This window comes from Hippocampus zosterae, chromosome 20 (assembly GCF_025434085.1).
Source record: "Hippocampus zosterae strain Florida chromosome 20, ASM2543408v3, whole genome shotgun sequence".
NCBI lineage: Eukaryota > Metazoa > Chordata > Actinopteri > Syngnathiformes > Syngnathidae > Hippocampus > Hippocampus zosterae.
The window spans coordinates 7,235,719-7,258,218 of NC_067470.1; the positions used below are offsets into that span (position 1 = coordinate 7,235,719).

General features: G+C 46.3%; 2 protein-coding genes across 14 annotated transcripts; one reads left to right on the forward strand and one right to left on the reverse strand.

Moving 5' to 3' along the window:
* Positions 1–16: 16 nt before the first annotated feature.
* On the forward strand, positions 17–3,499 carry pdss1 (prenyl (decaprenyl) diphosphate synthase, subunit 1). Its single transcript, XM_052053960.1, is given in 11 exon segments — positions 17–167; positions 853–917; positions 987–1,098; positions 1,178–1,308; positions 1,399–1,540; positions 1,616–1,727; positions 1,854–2,003; positions 2,006–2,124; positions 2,317–2,430; positions 2,512–2,592; positions 2,844–3,499. Coding segments are annotated over 11 exon segments (1,311 nt in total). The 5' UTR covers positions 17–23; the 3' UTR covers positions 2,985–3,499.
* Positions 3,500–4,623: 1,124 nt separating this feature from the next.
* abi1a (abl-interactor 1a) lies at positions 4,624–22,384 on the reverse strand. Of its 13 annotated transcripts, XM_052053950.1 has the most exons (13): positions 22,154–22,322; positions 17,720–17,901; positions 16,214–16,381; positions 12,430–12,606; positions 12,146–12,160; positions 11,266–11,369; positions 10,679–10,831; positions 9,419–9,519; positions 8,328–8,429; positions 7,622–7,858; positions 7,042–7,131; positions 5,701–5,886; positions 4,624–5,426 (listed from the first exon to the last, which is right to left on the reverse strand). In XM_052053950.1, the coding sequence occupies exons 3-13, from the start codon at positions 16,241–16,243 to the stop codon at positions 5,251–5,253; spliced, it is 1,371 nt and encodes a 456-aa protein (XP_051909910.1). In that variant the 5' UTR covers positions 16,244–16,381; positions 17,720–17,901; positions 22,154–22,322; the 3' UTR covers positions 4,624–5,250. The 13 variants fall into 13 exon arrangements, with proteins under 13 accessions (XP_051909910.1, XP_051909902.1, XP_051909901.1 ...); XM_052053942.1 differs by lacking the exon at positions 17,720–17,901 and having other exon boundaries at positions 11,266–11,366; positions 22,154–22,384; XM_052053941.1 differs by lacking the exon at positions 17,720–17,901 and having other exon boundaries at positions 22,154–22,383.
* Positions 22,385–22,500: the final 116 nt, after the last annotated feature.

The following is a 22,500-nucleotide window of genomic DNA, read 5'->3' on the forward strand; positions in this document are numbered from 1 at the left end:
CCGCCGTTCTCGCCACGGCAAACATGGCGGGCCCACTGTGGCGGCAATGCCAGAGGTGGACCGTCGGTCGCGCCGCTGCGACTGTCCGAGAAGCTCAGTGGCACTTCTTCAGTTTCGAGCCCGCGTCCGCCGGGCGGACGCCCTCGAACTCGTGGCGGGGTGACGAGGTGAGTGTGCGGCGGTGGCGGTGGGAGTCGCTGTCACACCGGTAAGGGGAAACAGGGAAGGAAGGAAGGTCATCTGGTTACATAGTGTGAAATGCGGCTGTCAGTCATCTAGGTAGAAATAATTTCCTGTTCAGATATAATGTTCAACATTTCTCACTATAATTTAGATTAGTGGTCATAAACTTGACTTGATACACGTCATTCATTAATTGACATTTACAAAAAATAATAATAATAATCACCTTGTCACTTGCGAAATTGTTGCCAATGAATGCAAAGTCCTATACTATATATATATATATATATATGTGTGTGTGTGTATATATGTATATATATATATATATATATATATATATATATGTAATAGCACTGCGACCTTATCCATATTTGTATTTATATTGCACTTAATTGAACAGTGTTTTTTTTCTTCTTCTTTCTACCCACAATCTTGCTGCTGTAGACTGTAAATTTCCCCAGTGCGGGGGAAATAAAGGATATCTTAATACTCAAATGTCCTTTTCCCCCCACATATTTATTTTGTTAGATTTTACCTTACATTTCACATGATATCTATAGCTATATATAATATGTACAGTATATGTGTGTGTGTGTGGGGCGGGGGGTTTATCACACGTTTTTCATTGAGACAAGTGCCTGATGACTTTTATTTATTTTATTTTTTTAGGCACCACCATCGTTTCAATTAAACCAGAATTTCCATCAGAGGTCCACAACGTTATCTCTTGCCAGGTGACACTCGTGATTCTATTGTGATTTTATTTTATTGTATTTGTAATATTGTCTGTGTTCCCAATGCAGACACAAGTATCCAGCGTGTTCCTGTAGGAAGATTCACAGCGATGCCAAACCCAAAGACCCCTTCACCCTTGCTCAGAAAGACTTGATGAGCCTATACGATGACATCAAAAAGGTAAATAACGTAAATGGATTTGAGCCACTTGATTCGGAAATCCTGCTCACTCTCACGCATGTTTTCTATATTGTCGCAGGAGCTGTTTGTGTCTAAAGAAGAGCTCAAGTCTTTATGTGATTATTACTTTGACGGGAAGGGCAAAGCCATTCGGCCAATGATCGTCATCCTGATGGCCCGCGCCCTCAACATCCACAGCAACGGGGCAGGGTATTTAACGCCCCCCCCCCCCCCCCCCGCACATTTGGCTGTTCATTAGGCGTGAGTAGCGTATGACATGTCCTCCATTCCGTCATCCAGAGACTTACTTCCCGGCCAGCGTGCCGTGGCCATGATCTCAGAAATGATCCACACGGCCAGCCTGGTGCACGATGATGTGATCGACGGCTCGGACAAGCGGCGAGGGAAGAGGACCATCAACGACCTGTGGGGCGAAAGGAAGGTATGCAGGAAATAGCGCTCGCTCTGGTCACAGTCTATCACGTCGTGTTATTTTGACTGTGTCGTGTCCTTGTAGGCCATCTTAGCAGGAGACTTCATTCTGTCAACTGCCTCAATGGCCCTGGCTCGCATCGGCAACATCACCGTGGTTAAAGTGTTGGCGCAGGTCATTGAGGACCTAGTCAGAGGTAATAAGTCCTTAACAAAAGTGTGCGTATACTGTATTCACTTTTGTTTGTTTCGAAAAAAAACATACATAGGAAGCGGACCTTGAAAAAAAATTATCACATTAAATTGCAATTATTGCGACGCAGGCGAATTCATGCAGCTGGGCTCAAAAGAGAACGAAAGCGAGCGCTTCAAGCACTACCTGGAGAAAACCTTCAAGAAGACGGCCAGCCTCATCGCCAACAGTTGCAAAGCAGTATGTACGTTCTGTCTGCACCACACCCGTGAGCGCACGCAGACAGACCCCTCCTTTTCATTCTCTTCTTTTTGTCACAGGTGTCCATTCTGGTCAATGCGGACCCTGACGTTCACGAGATCGCTTACCAGTACGGAAGGAATGTTGGCATCGCCTTTCAGGTGTTGAAAATCAATGCAAAAGTCGCACACAATTACAAGTTAAATAACATTCATATCTATAGGATTTCAACATTATCGCGAGCACCTAAAAGTGTGTGTGCGTTTAAAAAAAGCAGATAAAATTAATCGAGTTGTCCCATTTCCCCTGGAAATAGAAAAGTAGTCAAAATGAAGTAATTAATGTGTGCATAGCTGGTGGATGACGTGCTGGACTTCACGGCGGGAGCCAGTCAGTTGGGCAAACCGTCGGCCGCCGATCTCAAGTTGGGCTTGGCCACGGGACCCGTTTTATTCGCTTGTCAGCAGGTTAGTTTCTATAAACTACACGACCCATAAGCAAATAGTTTTTTTTCTTCCTAATAAAAAAATTATCATTCAATTTGTCAGTTTCCGGAGTTGCACGCCATGATCATGAGACGCTTCAGCTCCAAAGGGGACGTCGACCGAGCCTGGCAGTACGTCGTGCAGGTACCACAAATCGGCTACACTTTTTAAAATTAATTTTAAATTAATTTTTTCAAGTCTATTCATCTGATTAAATAATTGTTTTATTTATTAGAAATCAAATCTTAGTCAAATAAACCATTTAGATATGCACTGAACTGAGTAAATTGGTTAATTTGAAATACAATTTCAAGCAAAATGAATTATTTGACTACATAGAAGAAACTGTTACATCTGCATTATTATTATTATTATTTTTTTTTTTGTGCGAGCAGAGTGATGGCGTGCAGCAGACCAACTTCCTCGCCCGGCGTTACTGCCAAGAAGCCATCAGGCACATCAGCAGGTTGCGGCCGTCGGCTGAGAGGGACGCCCTCATCGCGCTCACTCACATGGTGCTTGCTAGGGACAAGTAACGGACACCCCCCAGACATGAGAAACCCCATCAATGACGTCTGTTTCTACCTCGACACAAAGAGCGAGTCGCATCATGTTTGACAGCTACACACTATTTAGGCAGTTTATTAGGTACCTTTATGTACAGTGTTGTATATAACTTGCATAATTATTGCTGAGATACCTAACAAACTCGCAACTGTACAAAGCCCCACACATGTAAATGTGGCCACAGTATGTTTGGTGTGCATATTATAGCTATTTTCTGTGTTCATAATTTTAAAAAAATCATGTTTGGGGCTCTGTATGAGTGTGTTGTGGAGGTTTTTTTTTTTTAATGCTCTGCATGGAAGTGAAGCACTGAGCAAAGTATGTCACTACGTACTGTACTATGTAGTCATTCCTTCTCCGGATCCGTCCGTACTTGAAATCTTACTGAAGGGTGACAAGTGTCCCAAGTGTAACAAATCATGGCCTTAACATCTGCAACCACTGCTCAATAAAAACATTTAGTTTTTTTTATTTTATTGCAAAACATACCGTGTGTTCTTGAATCATCACGTGCTTGTCGTACACAGAATTGTTTATTATAAAAGACTGTACATTAGTTGTTTTTTTAAAATCAACATAATTTACATACAATGAAGGGCAGAGTTGACTAGAGGAGCCACATTTTCTTGTTGATGCACAAGCAAATTTGAAGGAACAAAAGAAAATACCTAATCAGAGAACTCATTGAGTTTACATCTGAATGATAATTAGGACGTGGGTGCTCATCAATGGATAAGAAAAAGTTGGTCATATATACATATATATATTTTTTAAACTTTCAGTTCATAAGCGTTAAGTTGAATGTGGAATGTTTGGTTTTCAAACTGCCAGTCCACCCTGCTCGGCTTCTTGTTGCAAATCAGCGTGTACTGTACAATACTTGAATGCGTTACGACTAAACACAGGAGTCTTCTCTCGTCTCTGGTCAATGCAAACAAAGTGTACGGCTGAGTTAAGGCAAAAGCGATATGCAACGCCTCGCCCCGATTTTTATTTTTTTTAGACGGCTTTTGACGATATCGAGCATCGTGCAAACCACAGTACACCAGAAAACAACCGAGAATGCACTTGTTGGGCCAATTATTCCCCTGAACAGGGTGAAAAGACGACATGCTGATGCGCTAACGGCATACGTGCTAAATCCGAAGACGAGTTCAGTGATGGTGCGTTCAAGGCAACTGGGAGATCGGAAACATGCGCCGGCTGCACCCTTTGTGAACGTTAACGCCTCGATTGAAAAATCGAAACTATCATTTTAGCTATTGATCTGGTTATGCCCGATGCCCTAGTTCCACGCAGCTGCATTCCGAAGCAACATCCGTGTATTTTGTAAAATACCTCCCACACCCCCCCAAAAAAGCAAAAGAAACAGGGATGCCATCAAAACAATGTTGTTGGCATCCTCATTTCTTTTACAATTTAATGTACGGTACATATGCTTAGCAACTCATCTAATCCTCGTTTGTGGAGCACTTCAATTTGACAATGTCATTGGTCATTTAGTCATACATGCAGCATGGCACCACCAAATCCATCGGGAACCTGAAGGTAAACGTTGCATGGCAGGATTTTGTTTTTTTCGTTTTTGCATTAAAGGATGTAAATGCATGAATGTGCCAAATGTGTTTAATTTCTGAGGTCCCGAAATCTGCATTTTCTGCAAGTTCAGTGATTCAACAGTAATACAAAAAAAAAAGGTGAATACATTTACAAACGTAAGGTCAATAAACTGAAGGTAATATTTTTTGTCTTCTAAATTGCTCTTTTCTCAGGGAAGAAGTTTTGAGTTGGACAAATTACAGCACAGAGAGAGAATACCGCCGACTGGAAGAAAAAAAAAATCCACAAAATTTTTAAAAGAAATCATTCCCATCGAACCCCTTTAAAGCAGTCGGCCATATTCCCCACATCCTTCAACTGTTGATGTCGCCCGTGCGCCCACCCAGGAAAAAAAAATACAGTGGACCCCGCTATACATTTCAGTTTACCGTTCATGCAAACCGTATATTTGCGGGCTGTTAAGCAACTGTTTTTTAATGGGTGTGTGTTGTTTGTATGCGTTGCTGCACCACGTGTGCAAAGTAGCAGTTGATTGGGAAGAGAGAGAGAGAGAGAAAAAAATAATGCGCATTGTCCTCCCCATAGCGCGGGTGGGACTACAACGTATCTCCACAATCAACAGGGGTTCCAATATAGACCAAATTGTTTGTCATCTTACTTATAAATTGTTCTGGTTTAGTCGGCGTAATGTATGATGCTCTCTACGTAGTTTCCGGGGAAGAGGCCGGTGACGCCGCTGCTGACACCTTCGTACCAGCCGTCGTCATTCTTCTTCACCACATAGATGATGGCGCCTTCCATGAAGGACAGCTCGTCGTCCTTATCTTTGCTGTAGTCATAGATAGCCACCACTGGCGGGAAGAGGTGGAGACACACATGACATTTCAGCTTCTTCGGTTTACGTATAAGTGTGCGAGGTGATGTTTTTCATTTCATACAAAATAAACCTCGACATGGTTCAAGTTGCAGTTGTTGAAAGGGTTCAAATCACTGCAACACCTATGCTAGTTTTCATAAACGTTGTCATTTCCTATCACATGCTAGCATTAAGCTAGTAGACTTTCATGAAGCAAAAATCAAGTGGTTTGATTGAGCATTTTGGTGTTGAAAATTTGCAACACCAACCTTTCTCAATGTAGTTCTTGGGTGCCCAATGGGGGTCTCCGTCAGCATAGGGGTCATTGTAGTGCACCACCGAGGCGTCCTCCTCCTCATAGTCCACCGGGGGAGGGGGCGGAGGTGGCGGGGACTCGTCGAACATGGCCATGTCATCCGGAGGCGGAGGCGGGGGCGGAGTCGGAGTGTCGGAGACTGGAGGGAGAACGACACGCCGTCAATGTCTTGTGGACTTTGAGGTTAGCGGCACGACGATGTGCATGCACAATTGACACATGCAAATTTGAGGGATAACAGCCACAGTTTGTATTATTATTTTTTTCCTTTTGACAAAGAAAAAAAACCCATACACAAGCTGAACATGCATGTTTTTCATTGGACGGGAACAAAACACTACTGAAACCATGACAACTAATCATGCAGCTACCATGCAAGGACAATACAGTAGTTGGTTAAATAATTTTTTTTGCACCATTGCACTAAATGGGCAAAGCCTTCCCAGGATTTTACAATGTACTCTAAATGTTTTAAATGAAGCCAGAATAACTACTTTATTTCAACACACACCTATTCAGTCTTACAGGTATGTATTTGCGAATTGACATTTGCAGATTTTTAGAAACTATCACTTACCTTTATGCTCATTGGTGCTCAGGCCAAAGGGGAAAAAATCTTGGAAATTCCAAAAATCTGGAATCACTCTTCAAGTGATTCCAGAATCTTTCAAATTATAAACTTATTTTTGGGGGGAGTGGAGGCACTCGCAGTGGATCAGAATCAGAAGCAATTTAAATTATTTTTAAAAATACATCAATTAACAAGATTTGTATCAATCTTTTGACATGTATTTATTCACAGGTCCCTGGTAAGCAACACATGCCCAGATCGTTCGGCACACTTACACTGAGAATTTGATGCTATCAAATATAACAATTCTTTTTATTGATGGGATGATTATCTCTAATTTGGATCTCAGTGTACTGTACGAGTGTACCCAGTGTTTTGGACTGTGCACGAGATGTACTTTTGCTTACACCACCAGGTGGTGACACATTTTACTTCTTTCTCAGCCCGGTCTAGCATAATACACTTGACGTCCACAACATTGCTGCGGCAAATAGATTACAAGTGTGAGCCTGGGAAAACCATTGGTTTAAGTTAGTCACATAGTTGCAGAGTGCTGGAGAGGAGCTACGTGACACTTGTGAGTGACGAGAAAGAGAGAGCGAGGGAGGGAGAGCAATGCATGCTGGGAGTTGGGAACACAGACTACGATGATGATGGAGAGGGGTGGTGGTGGTGGTGGTAGGGGGGGGGGGGGGGTGAATCAATGATGGGCTTCACACTTACTGCTCTCCTGCATCCTGGCCACAAAGCCAGTCAGGGGGATCTGTGGCGTCAGCTGGGGCATGGGGGGAGGAGGAGCGGGGGCCACGCACACTGAAGAAGGGCACGCACGCGGAAAGAAACAAAGAGAAAGAAAACGAAATGGAAAAGAAAGAGCATCAGTCACCCAAAGTGGAAAAGAAAAGGCTGCCCCACCCTGACTCAAGACGACAGGCGTCCAATCCATTGAAGAGGTGCGTCTCCAATCAAAGTTTGTACTTTTCTGGCGCTCGCTTCAAACGACTGAATATGCCCAATGACATTTTGCCGCCATCTTGGAACTCACCTCTTCTTTTTCAGAAAGCACCCGACTTCCTATGTTCTGCGTGGGAACGCAATATGGCACAGAGGCATCCCCAAGTACTTGCCCGACACGGTAAAAATAGTTCACATGACTAATTCGTACGAAGCCGTACGTAGACTATCACGACACTACGCTAACAGAGTGGTTAAGTAAATCTTTGGATAAGAAGTCCTGAACCTCGAGTGGAGTATTATTTACACTCACTAAACTACACTGGCCTTACTCTGGCGGGGGCCTTACTTGAGTTGTGGCTGTAAGTGGGCGTGCCCCCGTTAACATGAGGCTGTTGTTGTTGAAGCTGCTGCTGCTGCTGCTGCAAAGAGAACTGCGAGGTGACGGACGGAGCCCGGCGGTAGGTGCCGGTGGCCGACACCATGGAGACGGACGAGTTGGCGGGGTTGTGCCGCGAAATCTGCCGCGAGATGGTGCCGAACTGCGACATTGGGGCGGGGCCTAAGCCGGGCCCTGGAGCCACCGCTGGCGAGGGAAGGATCGGTCGGGTGGGGAATGCCCGGAAAGCAAGCGGGAAGATGAAAGAAGGAAGGACAGAGACAAAGAGACCCCAAAACAGTGAACAAGCTGATTAGAATCAGATGCGGACAATCAAAAGGAAGCAGCGCGGGTGCTTAGATGACATTTCAGGAGAGAAATAAAAATTGTAAAAGGAAAAAAAATCTCTTCCTTGTCATGTTTATGTCATTTCAAGTATTCTCAAAGAAAATGATGCTTCTCAACCTTCTCAACCAGCATTGCTTCATCAGAAAAAGATAACTAATCGGTTATACATTCGTGTGCCAACAGACAGAAAGTAGAGTCAACCAGCAGCACCAGCACCAGCACCACCACCACCAAGATTGAGAGAACTGGTTTGAGGGCCTGGCTCCATCCGACTGACCGACGAATACCGTGAGCCAGGTATGACGACTGGCACACTTGAGGGTCTCACCTATGGGAGGAGGTGGAGGTGGTGGTGGCGGTGGACCGAGCCCAGCTGGAGGAAGAGGAGGTGGCGGAGGAGGCGCACCCGGGGGGGAGGTCATGAACGGTACTGTGGAAAGGTTTTTGTTTTTTTTACTTTTTTTTTGAAGCAGCAGGAGACTTGGGGCCCCGATTTACTAAAGTTAACTTGTGTTGCGAGCGAACGTCAGATAGGCTGCTGCATGAGTGAAAAGGAATGAGATTAGCAGTCGCACAAAAGCTGCTGCGGAGCGCACTTTCGTAGCCTGCGTCCACTGTTCTTCTACGATGCTGTACCATGTGACTGCAGCTACTGATGTCACTCAATAGGCAGTGCCCATTTAACCCTTTCATGCACCCTGTAACCTGATAACTTGATAAGCTGTCCACTGTAGGAAGCGACTAATGACTTTAAGTTTAGACTAAACTCATTCACTCCCAAAGACGTTTTTAAACGTCTTTTCAGACTTGGTCCAGAATTGTCTGGTACTGAATGAGTTAATGACACTTCCCAGTTTCTTATAATATGTGACGATAGTCCACTTCAGTCAAGTCAAAGTGCATTTTTCATTTGCGATGCGCTCAAATTTCCTGCATTTTTATTTGACACAAGCCGCTTATTTGGGATAGTCGTCACTCAGCCCCATGTTCCTTCTTGGGGCCACTGTTTCCATGGTGACACTTCCTTCCTGCGCTGGCGAGGTCGAAAAGCTGCCGCGCAAACTCTCAAAGGGTCTCTGAGCGACAGACACGGAGCGCGGGAATGTGATGAAACGACCCCCGGGTGCGATTCGATGTGCGGCGCCGCTGCTTTAATGCAGCTTTGGCCTATTTACACTGACTGTCACACATCCACGACGCGCGGCTCTCCGAACACAATGGGACTCCGCATAATCCCTGTCGGGTAAACAGGCTTTACGCAACACATTATGATCGTACATCATATTGGCGTGTGTGTGTGTTTGTGGGCAGGGGGGGGGGGGGGGGCGCCTATCATGGCACCATACTGAAGTTGAAATCTCAAACAGTCCAATGACATATTAAAGCATTTTGCCTTGTCGAAATCACAAACAAGCTCACCTGATCCTGAGTTGGGAATGGACGGCGTCGGCACGGCGATGGGAATGCCGATGCCGCTGCTGCCGCTGTTCTCCCGGCTGCTGCTCCCTCCGCTGCTGCCACTGAGACACACCACACACACTCGCATTAGAAGGGTTCACTTTTTCCCCCCCACAAAGGGTTCACAAACTTTTTCCTCTCACTGCGTTTGGACTTCAACCACTGGTGACGAGAAACTTCCACATGGGGCCACAATGAAAAGCACTAAATATATCCGAGCCAGGTGGATTTTCTCTCAGTTTATGGGGGGGGGTTGTGGTGGTTACTCCCGCCTGCTGTCCCAATTTGAACACCGAAAATTCCGTCCAAAATGTGGGGATGACATGAACATTGTGGTCAAGCACATGAATTCGATCAATGGAAGCAGAGGACATCAAAGTGTCACATTTGCGTCAGCACAAATGAGTATGACCCTGGGTTGGGTCACCCTTGATCCTCCTCTACCTCCTCTTCTACTTTCGTCGCGCTTTGAACTGATGACCCCGCCCCCTACCTCCCCCATCTCTCTGCCTCACTGTCAACTAACATGCCCCTGAAACCCCTCAAGCACCTTCCATCGCAGTAAACCAGGCCCCCTCGCCCCAAACTCTTCCATCTATGTAACCACCCCCCCTGATCCATGTCAGTGGAGCCCCGGGGCACTCATGACACAAAAAGCAGGGTTTTACCCTCCGCAGGCTGCACAATAAAAACGCCAACACTTTTTTTTTTGTTCAGTCCAATTTTCATCTCACTCCTTCGCTCATTGTGTTTAAGCGCTTCCCCCTAGCCTCCTTATTTGTTGCAAAAAACAACAACAACAAAAAAACCCATAAAAACGGCAGGCTTGGATGCTCGTTAATATTTTAAACGAGCATCCATGCCTGCCGCCTTCCTTCGCTAACGAGCCCATACTTCAAACGAGACGAGTGTTTCGCTCTCGACGGAGGTGTGGCAGCAAAACATGCATGCATCACTGTGTCCTAGTGGTTGCTGGCATGTCTGCCCCGCAGTTCGGAGGTTCAGGGTTTGAATCTGGCTTCCAGAACTTCCTCTGCAACGTTCGCAATTCATCCTTGTGTTAGCATTGCAACTGATACAAAGCTTTTTTTCCCCCTCAGTTGAGAGGTTTCACTTCACGGCACCAATGTGCTAATTGGCTATTAGGCTGCGTTTTGGTGCCCGCTTGTTTTATTATGTTGCAGAAAGAGAAAGCCAAAACCAACAATGTTAGACCCCTACCTGTGTGTGCGCTGCCTCTGGTTGAGTGAGGCCGTGCGTCCGGGACTGTGCTGCGCGCCATGCTGGTTGCCCAGGCGGGCCGGGCTGGTCATGTAGTCGTTGGGCACCGTTGGGGGCTTCACAGGCTCCAAAGTTTTGTAGGATGCGTTGCGACTGAAAAAGCCCCCACCAAAAAATAAATGCTTTAAAAAAATAATAATAATCAAGCAGCAAGTGGTGTGTTCAGGGAGGGTGTCTTTAATCTTAGCATTTCATACAATTACTGCATTTGTGACTACCGAGAAGGACAAATAAAAAGCTTGAAGCAAGCACGCTTCGCACCGCCTCGTATTTGGGAAAAACGCGTGAGTGGGCGTTTTTGTTTGCTCGGACAGATGTCATAGGAAGGAGCAAGAGGGTGAGAGGTGGTGCTGAGGAATACTTTCTAAAGTATCTTTTCATAACTTTAAATGTTTCAAGTGTGTGGAAAGAATTTCACTGATGCTGGGTAGGTCTGGAACCAATATGCCACCAATATAAACTTCACATGAGCTACTTAAAAGACGATGGGATTATGTTGTGTTCCACAGTGACTAACAGTGTCTTACCCGAGCGTGCCGCGCCCTGACATGGGCGGGCTCGGTGGTTTCTGCGTTGGCGGGTTGGTCCGCGATAGCGTTCCGACTCGGATTGACTGATTGTTTCCGTGCTGCTGTGGTTGACGGGGGAAAAAAAATACAAGTAAAAATAAAAATAAAGAAAGAGTAACACACCTTTCGAGCAGACTACTGGTTCATTTTAGGCCAACTCTTCAGCAGCAAGCACAGTTTGACAGCTGCACTTGTTTCAGCCTTCCAAAGCTTCTGATGAAACAAGTGCATCCAAACAAGCAGATCATTATTACCACCAACAAGGAAGTTTTGCACTGTGCTAGCGTTCGTTGTCAGGATAAAGCAATCAAAGTACAACTTAATTTACAAGGTCTGTGAATCCAAATTAATTAGACATAAGACATTTCCTGAAATAGTGGCCACCGCTGTAATAAATGCATTTTAATTCATCTGAAATTACATTAGCACTCGCCTGGGCGGCTGAATAATCAACCACCCTTTGCCGATATTTGAGGAAGTCTGGCATGCTGGTGGAATAAAACGTGTTTGTTTGGCCTTGTCTGGGTCGTCTATGCTCATCGTGGGTGTGCGAGCTGAGTTTAAAAAATATATATATTTTTTTTTTTTTAAATTACTAAACTACGTGGCATCTAAGGACGACAACAACACATTGTGAATGACAAGGGTTGAGGGTTGTGGCGTTCAGGGGGTGGGAAAGGGGGGTTGTTTGTCATTATCAAGAGGTTGATTAATGGGGAAACACAAGGACTACATGACAAGAATTGTGATATGGTGTTCTATAGTCCACGTGAAAAGGAGAATCTATTTTTTTTTAAAATGCAGGATGGAAAAATGGGTCACGTGACAGACGACTTACCTTGGCTTTCATCCACTTAGTGTGGGCAAATGGTGAGGTGGAGTGGTGGAAAAACAGGAGAGAGACAGAAAGAAGGCATGTCAAAACGGCCAGAAAGGAACAAGGATATACAGAGCTCAGAGCGAACTTCGCCGCCGCATCCGCATGCATCAAGAAGGGTTCACCTTCAAATGCCGGCAAGGCGTCGGTAAATATCACCGAGAGACAGCAAAGAGAGGCCACGGAGCGGCGGGTGCGACAGAAAAAAGGTTAGGGACCACTGCTGTGACGTGACGAGCTCTCACCTTGACTCCGTGTCCGACGTCATCCAGCAGCGCGTAGTCGATCGGCTTCCTGATGTAGCGCACAGGCCGCTCCACGTTGGCCGGCGCAATAATCTTGTGGGTCCTCGCCGTGTTCTTGTTCGTCGTCAGGATGCCGATCTCCCGCCGCGCCACCTTCTCTTTGTGGATGTCCACCGTCTGCGGATGACATCGGTGGGTACTTGGTGAGGGTGGTGATCAGAGGGGAAGCCGTCATTCAGTTCGCAACGCCGGCTTTCTCTGGGCAATCGATCCAATGTTTTATTTGTTTCAAACGGTCCCGTATTAAATCCCTCTCGTGTTTGGATTGCTTCACTAACAGTACAGAAATTTGGTGCAGAATAACTCAAAGCCGGGCGGCCCGGTAGTCCAGTGGTTAGCGCGTCGGCTTCACAGTGCAGAGGTACCGGGTTCGATTCCAGCTCCGGCCTCCCTGTGTGGAGTTTGCCTGTTCTCCCCGGGCCTGCGTGGGTTTTCTCCGGGTGCTCCGGTTTCCTCCCACATTCCAAAAATATGCGTGGCAGGCTGATTGAACACTCTAAATTGTCCCAAGGTGTGAGTGAGAGCGTGGATGGTTGTTCGTCTATGTGTGCCCTGCGATTGGCTGGCAACCGATTCAGGGTGTCCCCCGCCTACTGCCCGGAGACGGCTGGGATAGGCTCCAGCACCCCCCGCGACCCTAGTGAGGATCAAGCGGTTCGGAAGATGAGTGAATGAATTAATGAATAACTCAAAGCCCACATGAGCTCCAAAAGACGTCCATCCCTAGTCGAAATAGGTGCCCCCCAAGATTAATGGCGGAGGGGAGCGAGGGGGCTCGTTGGGAAAACGGGTCAGGCTGCTGATGGATGGATGCGCACACACCAGTAGCAGCTAGAGGCCATAAATCTTAGACCAATCAAAAGGCCGGGAGCGGAATGTCGAAACCTTGAGCAAACCTAACTTGACAGCGTACGACCAGACGAAATACGCGCACCCGCAGTGCTTTGGAAATTGAGGTCAGTAAGGACAGGAGTAAAATGCCGCGAGACTCTGAGATGGGTTTCACTCAGCGGCGGTCGCCTCCACGCCATCAGAAGCATCGACTTCCATTTTCAAAGCTTAAGTCTTGATACTCGCTCAAGAAAAAAAATTGTGTCTGGGCGACGGATTCTACACATTCTTCTGTAGCAAAATGTAGCCACAGGATCAAAATCATTTTTAGCTAATAAAAACCACAAACAGGAAATGATTCAGGCACGCTCGGCGGGATTATAAGGACAGAATTGAGCAAATCCTCTCGGTTTGTTTAGAATGCCGGTGAAGGTGTTCCAACGAACGACAGTTCCAATCCTATTTTGGGCTTTCAACAATTACTTTGAGGGGCATCATTCAAAAGGAAGCTCATTCATGTTGTGCTTTTTTTTTTCTTTCTCCCCCCCTCCCTCCTCAACATCCGGAGACTGACTCACTTCTTCCTGCCCCGGTTTCACATCGTGTCACAAGACGCATACCCGGACAAATGGCTCACGTCTCATGTTTATTCTTGCCATCAAAAGCCCTGAGGGTTTTTTTTTTTGGCCTGCGAGTACCTCGCAGACAAAAGACATTCGCCTTCAATTTCTTGACCATTCCTGGTGTTGTTCACAGTGACTCAGACGGAGGAGTCCCGGCATGTGTGGCCTCTGTAAAGCTGCCGGTTACGATTTAAATCGAGAGCGCCACAGTCACAGACGTCCATTTTTCAGCGAAGGCATGTTTTAAGTCCAATTATATTTGACATGACATCAAATCGATTAATTTTGGACACTTCAACTATTTAAGTGTCACAATACTTCTCCACTTCTTCACTTTTGGGGGGGCGGGGGGGAAATAATTGGCACAGGAGCCGCATGATGGACACATGCACGCACACGTGTGGTCGATGGCGGTGTCACAAGCGAGGTTTTTGGTGTGAGGAGTCGGCCTCCGCTGCGCACACAAAGCTCTCCCTGTTGGCGGCCTCTTAGCAGCCACTTCACACGCAAGTCAAAGTGGAAGATTAGCTTTTTTTTTTTTTTTTAAACCCCCCGCTCCCCACCTCTTCCTCTTCCATCACCGCTGCAGCTCGTGGAACACAAGAGTGGACGAAAACATTTCCCTACAGTCCAAAAAAGTCTTTTCGTTTCTCTTGCTTAAAAAAACACGGATAACGATTGAACCAATCTTGAGCTGCGTTTTATATTCTTGCCCTAGGCTGACCCGGGTTGTTGCCATGGTAACACAACAAGTCGGAGGACCTTGGTGTTGGCTTCGAAACTATTCACTGAAATGAAAGTGAACAATTGAGATTTTTTTCTTTCTTTCAAGGTCTTTGGTTTATTCGCTTGCCAACTTCCTCATTCCACTGCACTTCTGCCCTCGAGTCCCACCAAGTGCATTTTTGCCTCCATTAGGATGAAAAACTGACCTTCGGTGTATCGCGGGGAAAATAAAAAATCCTGACGCGATACACAATGATGAAGGAAAAAAAAACATAAGATAGCTAACGTGGGAAAAGCACAACCCATACTGCAATGAGGCGGGACAAGAAACTTGTGTTTGGACCCAACGGGACAACAACACATGTAAAAGACGTTTACATCATGTTTTTAAATCAACAGGCACAAAGGTACTTGTGGGGCAAGTCTTTCTTCCACGCCTAGCCATTGAAAAAAACAAATAACTAATGAGCTAATCCCCAAATAATCACGATAACTGTCAAAATTTCCGACAGATCTCTTTCTCGGTCACCTTGTTCAAATATACCGTAATTTGGTCTCCCTTCAAAATAAGTTACTTCCCTCAATATCGATTCAGGCGACACGTCATACGTTGAAATTAGGTTTTGAATCCTTATTCAAGCCATTTGTGCAGTTTTCTCAATGCCATCGGAGTTCCTCCCACCCGGAAAAGTACGCGTGTGATGTCATGGTGAAACTTCTATTGACCGCAGCTCACTTTTTTTTTTTTTTAAACTTGTCTGAGCTCTCAATACCTTCATTGGTACTACCTGCACGTGCACGAGTGCTGCTTCTGCAGAAAAGGGAAAGGTTCAGAGAGATCTGCGATATACCTTCAAACTCGTGGGGCCTTATTACAGCTCCAAGTAGGACTCCAATGATGGTGGGGGGAGCGCAGACCTCCGCCAAGGCTGATAAATTGCAATTTGGAACTGCACAAATTGTACGCAGTCACCCATGTGCATGTTCCTGAATTTGGTCAGTCTCATTGACCCCAAAAAATGGCTTTGCCCCGCCCGTGTCTGCCACATCAATAGTGAGCTGCAGTTTGCCCCCTGAATCCTTAACTAAGGTCCCGCACACCTTCAGAGGAGGATTAAATGCTCAAACGCCGATGGATTACCCTGTGGAGAGAGCGTGCGGCCACCTTCTTCTCCACCGGGATTAATTTGCTTGACCCTCTCATGGCGCTGTGCCGTCAGGAGACTTTTTAAAGGAACGATCCTCAAGTACAGAGATGGTTCTTCCGAATAGCAACGAACTGACAGCGCAGCTCGACGCTGATGGTCGAACAGGTTTCTTTCTAGGCTTGTGCCAAAAGCTGCACCGATGTGTCGTGGCGTGTTTGCAAACACCGGGTGGTGTGTTTGTACTCGCAAAACAAAAGAAGCGCAGTCATTCAAACAAGACGGTAAAGGAAACCGCGACGGTGCGACGCTGTGGTTCAAAATAACAATTTGAGAAGCGAAAAGCAGAAGTGGGTACTCTGGTTGCACAACGGTGGTCAATGTGTGGGCTCGTATGACCTGAGAGATGTGGTTGATGGAGGATTCCATGCGCCGCAGCTGCGAGGCCTGGATGTCCAGCAGCTGCAGCACATTGTTGGCTAAGGCGTTGATCTGGTAAGCCACGCTGGCCAGGGACTGCGTGGTGTAGGCTTTGGTCTCCTCCAGAGCTTTCCTCTTGTCCTGGGCCTACAGGGCACACAAAAGACAGGAGGAGAAGAAAAACGTGAATCCAAACGAGCTTCTGGTCGGCATTGCCAGGATATCCCATACCGCCCCCGACACCTCCTGATCCAAAGACGGCAACTCCCTGGGGGCGGCGGGGTTAAGTGTTCACACCTGTTGATGTGCTGCTTCTGAATGTGTGTTAGGATGTATAATTAGTGCGACATTGAAAGAAGCGACTGTGGGTAACTGTGGGTGTCACTGTACCTCAGTGACAAAAAAAGAAATAAAATAAAAAGAGAAAGAAGCAGATTCAGCCTGCGCAAGCACATGACTCTTAAATCCCGCTTGTCAGTGCACAAGTGCTGGCCTACATTTTCCCGCTCAGACAATGTTTATTCTCTTCCAGCTACACTTCACAAAATGGGTCAACGCCTCCCCGGTCGGTACAGTAGATAGCGACGCGTCATTGGCTGGCCTCAAAAATATCGGGTCAACATAATTCCTCCTTGTAGAACAATAATTGGGATTTAAAAGGAAACACCACCGAATCTTCCAGAATTTCTTTGCTGAACTGATTCAAAACTGGCCCGCCCCAAAATTACATTTGACACAAAAGATGATCAATAACTATTTTCCCCAATCGTCAGCTGTCTATTCTCCATCTTAAGGAGACTGCAAAAAGTGGAGGAAAAGTGGGAATGGAATAGAACGCAGGATGATTCCATAATTTTCATTTGCCGGGTTACGCTGAGGTTAACGCATGGGCCTCGTGTTAATCGTGCGGCCGACATCAACCATCCAATCCCATTCAACCTGGAAGCGTCGCTCCGCTTTCTATCTTGAGGAAGCTTTTTGTTTCTGCTTTTCTGCCGCTAAATTTCCCATGAAAACTTAACACAAGTTTTCCACCCTTTTGCAACGCTCAATGAGGAACAAGCGTCTCGTTCTGGCGTCAAAAGGGCGACCACCCACTCCGTCACTCACGCTCAACGGACACGCTCGGTTAACTCAAACATCTGGAGGCATCACGGTTGCTGTATCCACCGGCTCGCAAAGTAGAGTGACTCTTGTGGACTTTTTCGCAGAGCTCCCGGCGTACTTTTGTCTTTCGTTTTGGAGTAGACAAAAGACGCGGCAGAGCGCCGCGGCTGTCGACGCCTCATCTGGTTTGAAAAGCAAAAAGAAGAGAGGAATGCGAGACGTGCGTGTGTGTGTACGCTCCCAATAAACCTGCCACTGGGAGCTGAGGTAGGCAGGATAAGAATCTAATTATATGGCAAGAAGAATGAAGTGAAATTTTGGAGCGTGTGCACAATCTCGCAGGTACAGCACATTTATATCACAAGAAGATACGCTCACACTTCATATTTCGCTGCCCTGCTCCAAATTTAGAGCTGCCTGCTGTCAGTGTCGTACAATGTTTCACCCCACAACATGCCAGGCAGAGAAACCATCATCTCCGGACGGGGGCGGGAGAGGAGGAAAAGTTGAGACTTCCTCTCATGGGACCCAAAACTGTCCAAGAGTCTCCACCCAGATGCCTGAGCAGAAAGAGGAAACGGACCTCCTGACATAATGACATCACTCAAGACACCACATAGAAAGAAACTCGAGGGTGCATATCACCTCCCCCCCTTCCTCATCCTTATTGTGTGCGTTTTTTTTTCAATACACTGGCCTCAAATCACACAAGATTCAATTTTGACACTCCGTACAGCGTGCGGGCATGTTGAAAGGTCTTGACACCGCAGCAACGTCTTCCCACACATATAGAGAGAGGGCCCGACCGACGACGAGGAAATCTCAGGAATGTCTGGAATCCATCTCAAGTTGTTGAAGTGCGGATGGTCGGGTTGTCATGGACGACCGCGACAAGAAAATAAACACTCAGGATGAGGAAGAGGAGACCGTGTTGTGTTTTGTCTGTTTTAACTCGGCAGCTCCTAACAAATGCCAAATCTCGACACAAAATATCTTCAGGAAACGGCTCAGAGGTCAAACATACATCGAAAGCGGGGGAAGGAGCGCTTGGCGATCTCACGAAGCTCTTGGCCACACGAAAACGCACGCACGGCTGATTGCTGCCAACTATAATCTCGGCCGGACAGCTGTTGAACTCGGATTGATGTAACCGTCTGAAATCCGGAAGCTCATTAGGACGACCAATCACATGAGATTACAGCGCGGCTTCACACCGACTCGCATTCGAGGCCTTGTGCTTCGCCGTATCGCATGGAAGGAGGCTCCTAGCAAGGAAATCCAAACAAAAGTGTGATTATTTTTTGCATTTATGCTTAGCATTCGAAACTAAATTCTTCCTTGACTTTGATAAGAAGCAGCTCGGGTTGGAAATGACGACATGCTGTTTTTTTTTTTTAATGACGTCAAAGGACAGACACCTGTTGCCATGTAGAGTTACTCTCTCATATTTTTTTGTAGTTGTAAATTGTAATGTAATTAAAGGGCCGGGACTCAGTGTAGAAATAAAAGGTATGTAATTGATTGCCCCAACTTTTTAAAATGGCCACCCCTCAAAGTGATTGCACATTTTCATAGCTTAAGTATCAGTGGCTGGCATCGGGAGCATCAAAGAGTACCTGATACTTTAAAATGAGGCAGGTATCGACTCGATACGATCCCCGGTATCGGTATTTGCCCATCACTATTTGTGTCAGGACCGTATTTAGCGTTTTTTTCGTCAGACCAAACAAATTAATAAAGAAGAACACGCAAACTGTTGAAAAAGACGACAAACTAACAAGACAATGCGGAAGTTACAGCACTACGAATTTGAAGACAAAGTCGCTAACAACCAAGAGTACAAATGCAGAAGAATGAAGAAGTCAGACAAAAGAAAACAATGACAAAGGCAGCAACAAAGATGACGACAGTGGCAAAACGATGAAGAAAACGGCAAAGAAAATGACGCCAAAGACAAGAAACGCATGTTATGATGCGACCAATTTAGAGTTTGGATAGTAGTTCTTCCGCAACAACAAATACGGAATGAAAAATACCGTAAGCAAACTGTAGATAAAGGACACATAAGACGGAAAACAAACGTCAAAAGGTAACAACTAAGATGGAGACCAAGAAGACCAAAACATATCTTATGGGACGACGAAAATGTGACAGCAATACTTTTCTCCTAACAAAAGGACTTTGGGAGAAATCTGCAGAAAAATACTAAACAGGGAAACAGAGGACAAGGACAGCTGGAAGAACAAACAACATGAAGGCAGATGGCGGACAACTGCAAGGCCAGAAGGCCTCCGCGACCTTAAAGGATTGCCGGAGCGCAATTAAAAACTCCTTAGGTGTGTCACAAAAGGAGAACTTGGCCTTGCCTCAAACTTATTAACCTTTGCCGAGTGACTTTGGAATTGGACGGTCCCGCTCCCAGCAGGAAGGAAGCCACACACTTTGTCGGAACACAGTAGATGTGGGCCAAGGAGTGTAAAGGCCACGCAGTCAGGGAAAATTAGACACGGATAACGGAGCGGGAATTTTTTTTAAGTCTGTCAGGAATATTATAAGAATATTCAAAATTTTCTCATGTTCGTGGAAAATTTCGAACAGTCACGATTTTATTCGTGTAAGATGAAAAGTAATCTTCGTTTGACCTCACGTAACCTTTTGAAGGCACATGAAATGGCTTATTGTTTCAGTATCGTTGGCACAGTTTGATGTTCGACAACAAGGAAGTGAATGGCAAAATTCACAACAGGTGTTTGATGCGTAAACATTTCCAGGGGAGCCTGGCTTTTTGTCTTTCAATGACTCTTCCAGTCTCTGATGCAACCTGCTGATGACTTTGGGGCTCTCGAGCTCGGCTTCCTGTTTGAAGCGCAGCCAACTGTCAGGCGTCGTCTTGGGTCTCGTGATGTCAAAAGTTCAACAGCGTGACGAGGAGGACGGTTTAAATACTACAACCATTTCACCCCAGTCCTGCTTGCTTTTTGGGAGTAGCGTAAATCATTCCCGGGGATCATTTCCAACTTTGAAGATTCCTGACATTTTGGAACCACAGTTGACCCCCATTTTGTGATCGGCGTGACACATTCAAACTAAGACTCAAATCGAAAAATAAATATATAAAAATGTTAAGCTCCTCGGCTTGCGATGTGATGTGCCGGGACTAAAAATGCACTTTCCATAAGATCCCTCTGTCGGTCTGTTCCAAATCCACAATGACGGGCACACGCGTGCTGACACATCGACACGCCTCAGCTTGAAGCGACTTGTCACTGCAAACCTTTACAACGGCGTAACTTCCTCCCACTCCTCTTCTTCTTCTATACTCCCGGCGTGTCACCAGCAGCGCTCAAATAAGACGATGAAGAGCGAGCATTTAGAAGGATGCGGCGATGACTGTGCCGCACTCTTTGTCTTTGCCGTCTTGACTCGCGTTTCCTCAGGAAGTGTCCCAATAATCGAGCCAGCGTGGCCCCGTATTAATCGCCTGCTTTTGTCCTTGACGGCTTTCCTGTTTGTTCACATTCAAGAGATAAAAAAAGGACCATGTCTCTGTGCTGTTTACATTTTTTTAACCATTAGTACTGTATGTAGCGTGACAGGTCTGCAACAGCAAATATAGGGAGAAAGAAGAAGACAGTGGCGATGAGATGACCAAGACGCCTAGTGCTAGCCTAACTAAGCCTTGTCGCATGAAACGAAGCCTGCTTGAATGAAAAGCAAAACGTCTTCTAAAACAAACAAAAAAAAAGTTTCTAGAAAGGACACATTATCCGCAAAGACGTCAAAGTGGACCAGAGAACACTTTAGCTGGTCGTCAAGGGCTATAATTGGCACAAATGTTCCTCGCAGCGGTGCCTCCACGCTGCCAAATCTTATAGCAAGCAGGCCTAGGAAGAAAACGAAATTACAGGGAATCCTGAGGGGGAGTGCAGCTGGAATAGACACACCCTCCCTTGGTTGATAATGGTGCCTCTTCTTCCTGCTGTTACTTGCTCACTGAACAAAACTGTCACATTTTTAAAAACAAACCCCCAGTGTCACTCATGCGCCAAATGGCCCTAAAAGCTATACAGTGGAAGCTAAATGAAGTCAAACTAAATGGGCAGCTGTGCAGCCATGAAGGGATGAAAGCTACCAAGAAGTTTGTTGGGGGAGAAGAGGGGAGAGAAGGGGGAGAGAGAAAATCAATAGCACCAAGCTTTATTGACCAGGCTACACATTCCTCAAGCTTGCAGATAAATTACAGTGCATTCCGCAGATTACCACGCATGTGTCTCATCATAAACGAGCTAATGGATTGAAGATAACAACAGCAACAACAACCCAAGTGGGACGCTGGAGTTCACTTGTTGCCACTGAACGCTCCACTACAACACGCATCGTTTTTGTGGGACGATGAGGTGATTTTAAAGCGGTCCGTTGGTTAGCAGAGTGTTTAGAAAGGGTTCTGCTGGCACTGCGTCGCATAAATGTGAGATTAAACGATTTCTTTGAAGGGGCTCCATGTGAAATAAAAACAAGTTTAACAGCTGAGACGCGTTCACTGACCGGCTGTAAAACAGGCCTCCAAAGCGTCGGCAGTTTTTAACCGACACGGCGTGTTATTATTCGAAGAAGGGGGAAAGTAGACACACCCTTCGTGTAAACACGTCAAATATCCCCACCGCGGCTCGTTACGAGGCGCCAAGTGAGCAGTAGGTTAACACGGCCCCGCGAGCCACTTTCTTTATCGACATTTCCGGTGCCAACCAGCATTCGAATCCTCAGCCTTTTTCGCCACAAAAGGCGGCAGGAGTTAGCTGCGCTTTAGCTTACCTGTACATAATTGTTTTCACAGTAGTCCGCGACTCGGGTCAGGTTCTGGTAACTCTCGACGAGCGCTTTCTTGCCGGCCGGGATCTCCTCATCGAGCAACATTTGTAGCTCTGCCATCTTTACATGTCTCCACCGAGCGACGTTATCCCTTTGCCGACTTCCCTTACGAGTGAAGCCGCCACCAGCTCTGCCTCAGCCCAGGGAGCGGCCCCTCCCTCTCCTGATATTTGCGGTCGACTAGCCCATTGACTCCTGAAGGAGCATGCTGGGAATTGTGGTCCTTCTCATTGTCTGGTCGCCAAACCTGCACCGATCTACCATTTTCAGCACGTTTGCCTTTACGAACA

Coding starts and splice junctions, on each gene's coding strand:
- abi1a (XM_052053941.1), bottom strand. CDS start 22,270: ATGGCAGAGCTACAAATGTTGCTCGATGAGGAGATCCCGGCCGGCAAG. Junction 16,382..22,153: donor GTGAAAACAATTATGTACAG/GTAAGCTAAAGC, acceptor TGTGCCCTGTAG/GCCCAGGACAAGAGGAAAGC. Junction 9,520..10,678: donor CAGAGGCAGCGCACACACAG/GTAGGGGTCTAA, acceptor GGTGTGTCTCAG/TGGCAGCAGCGGAGGGAGCA.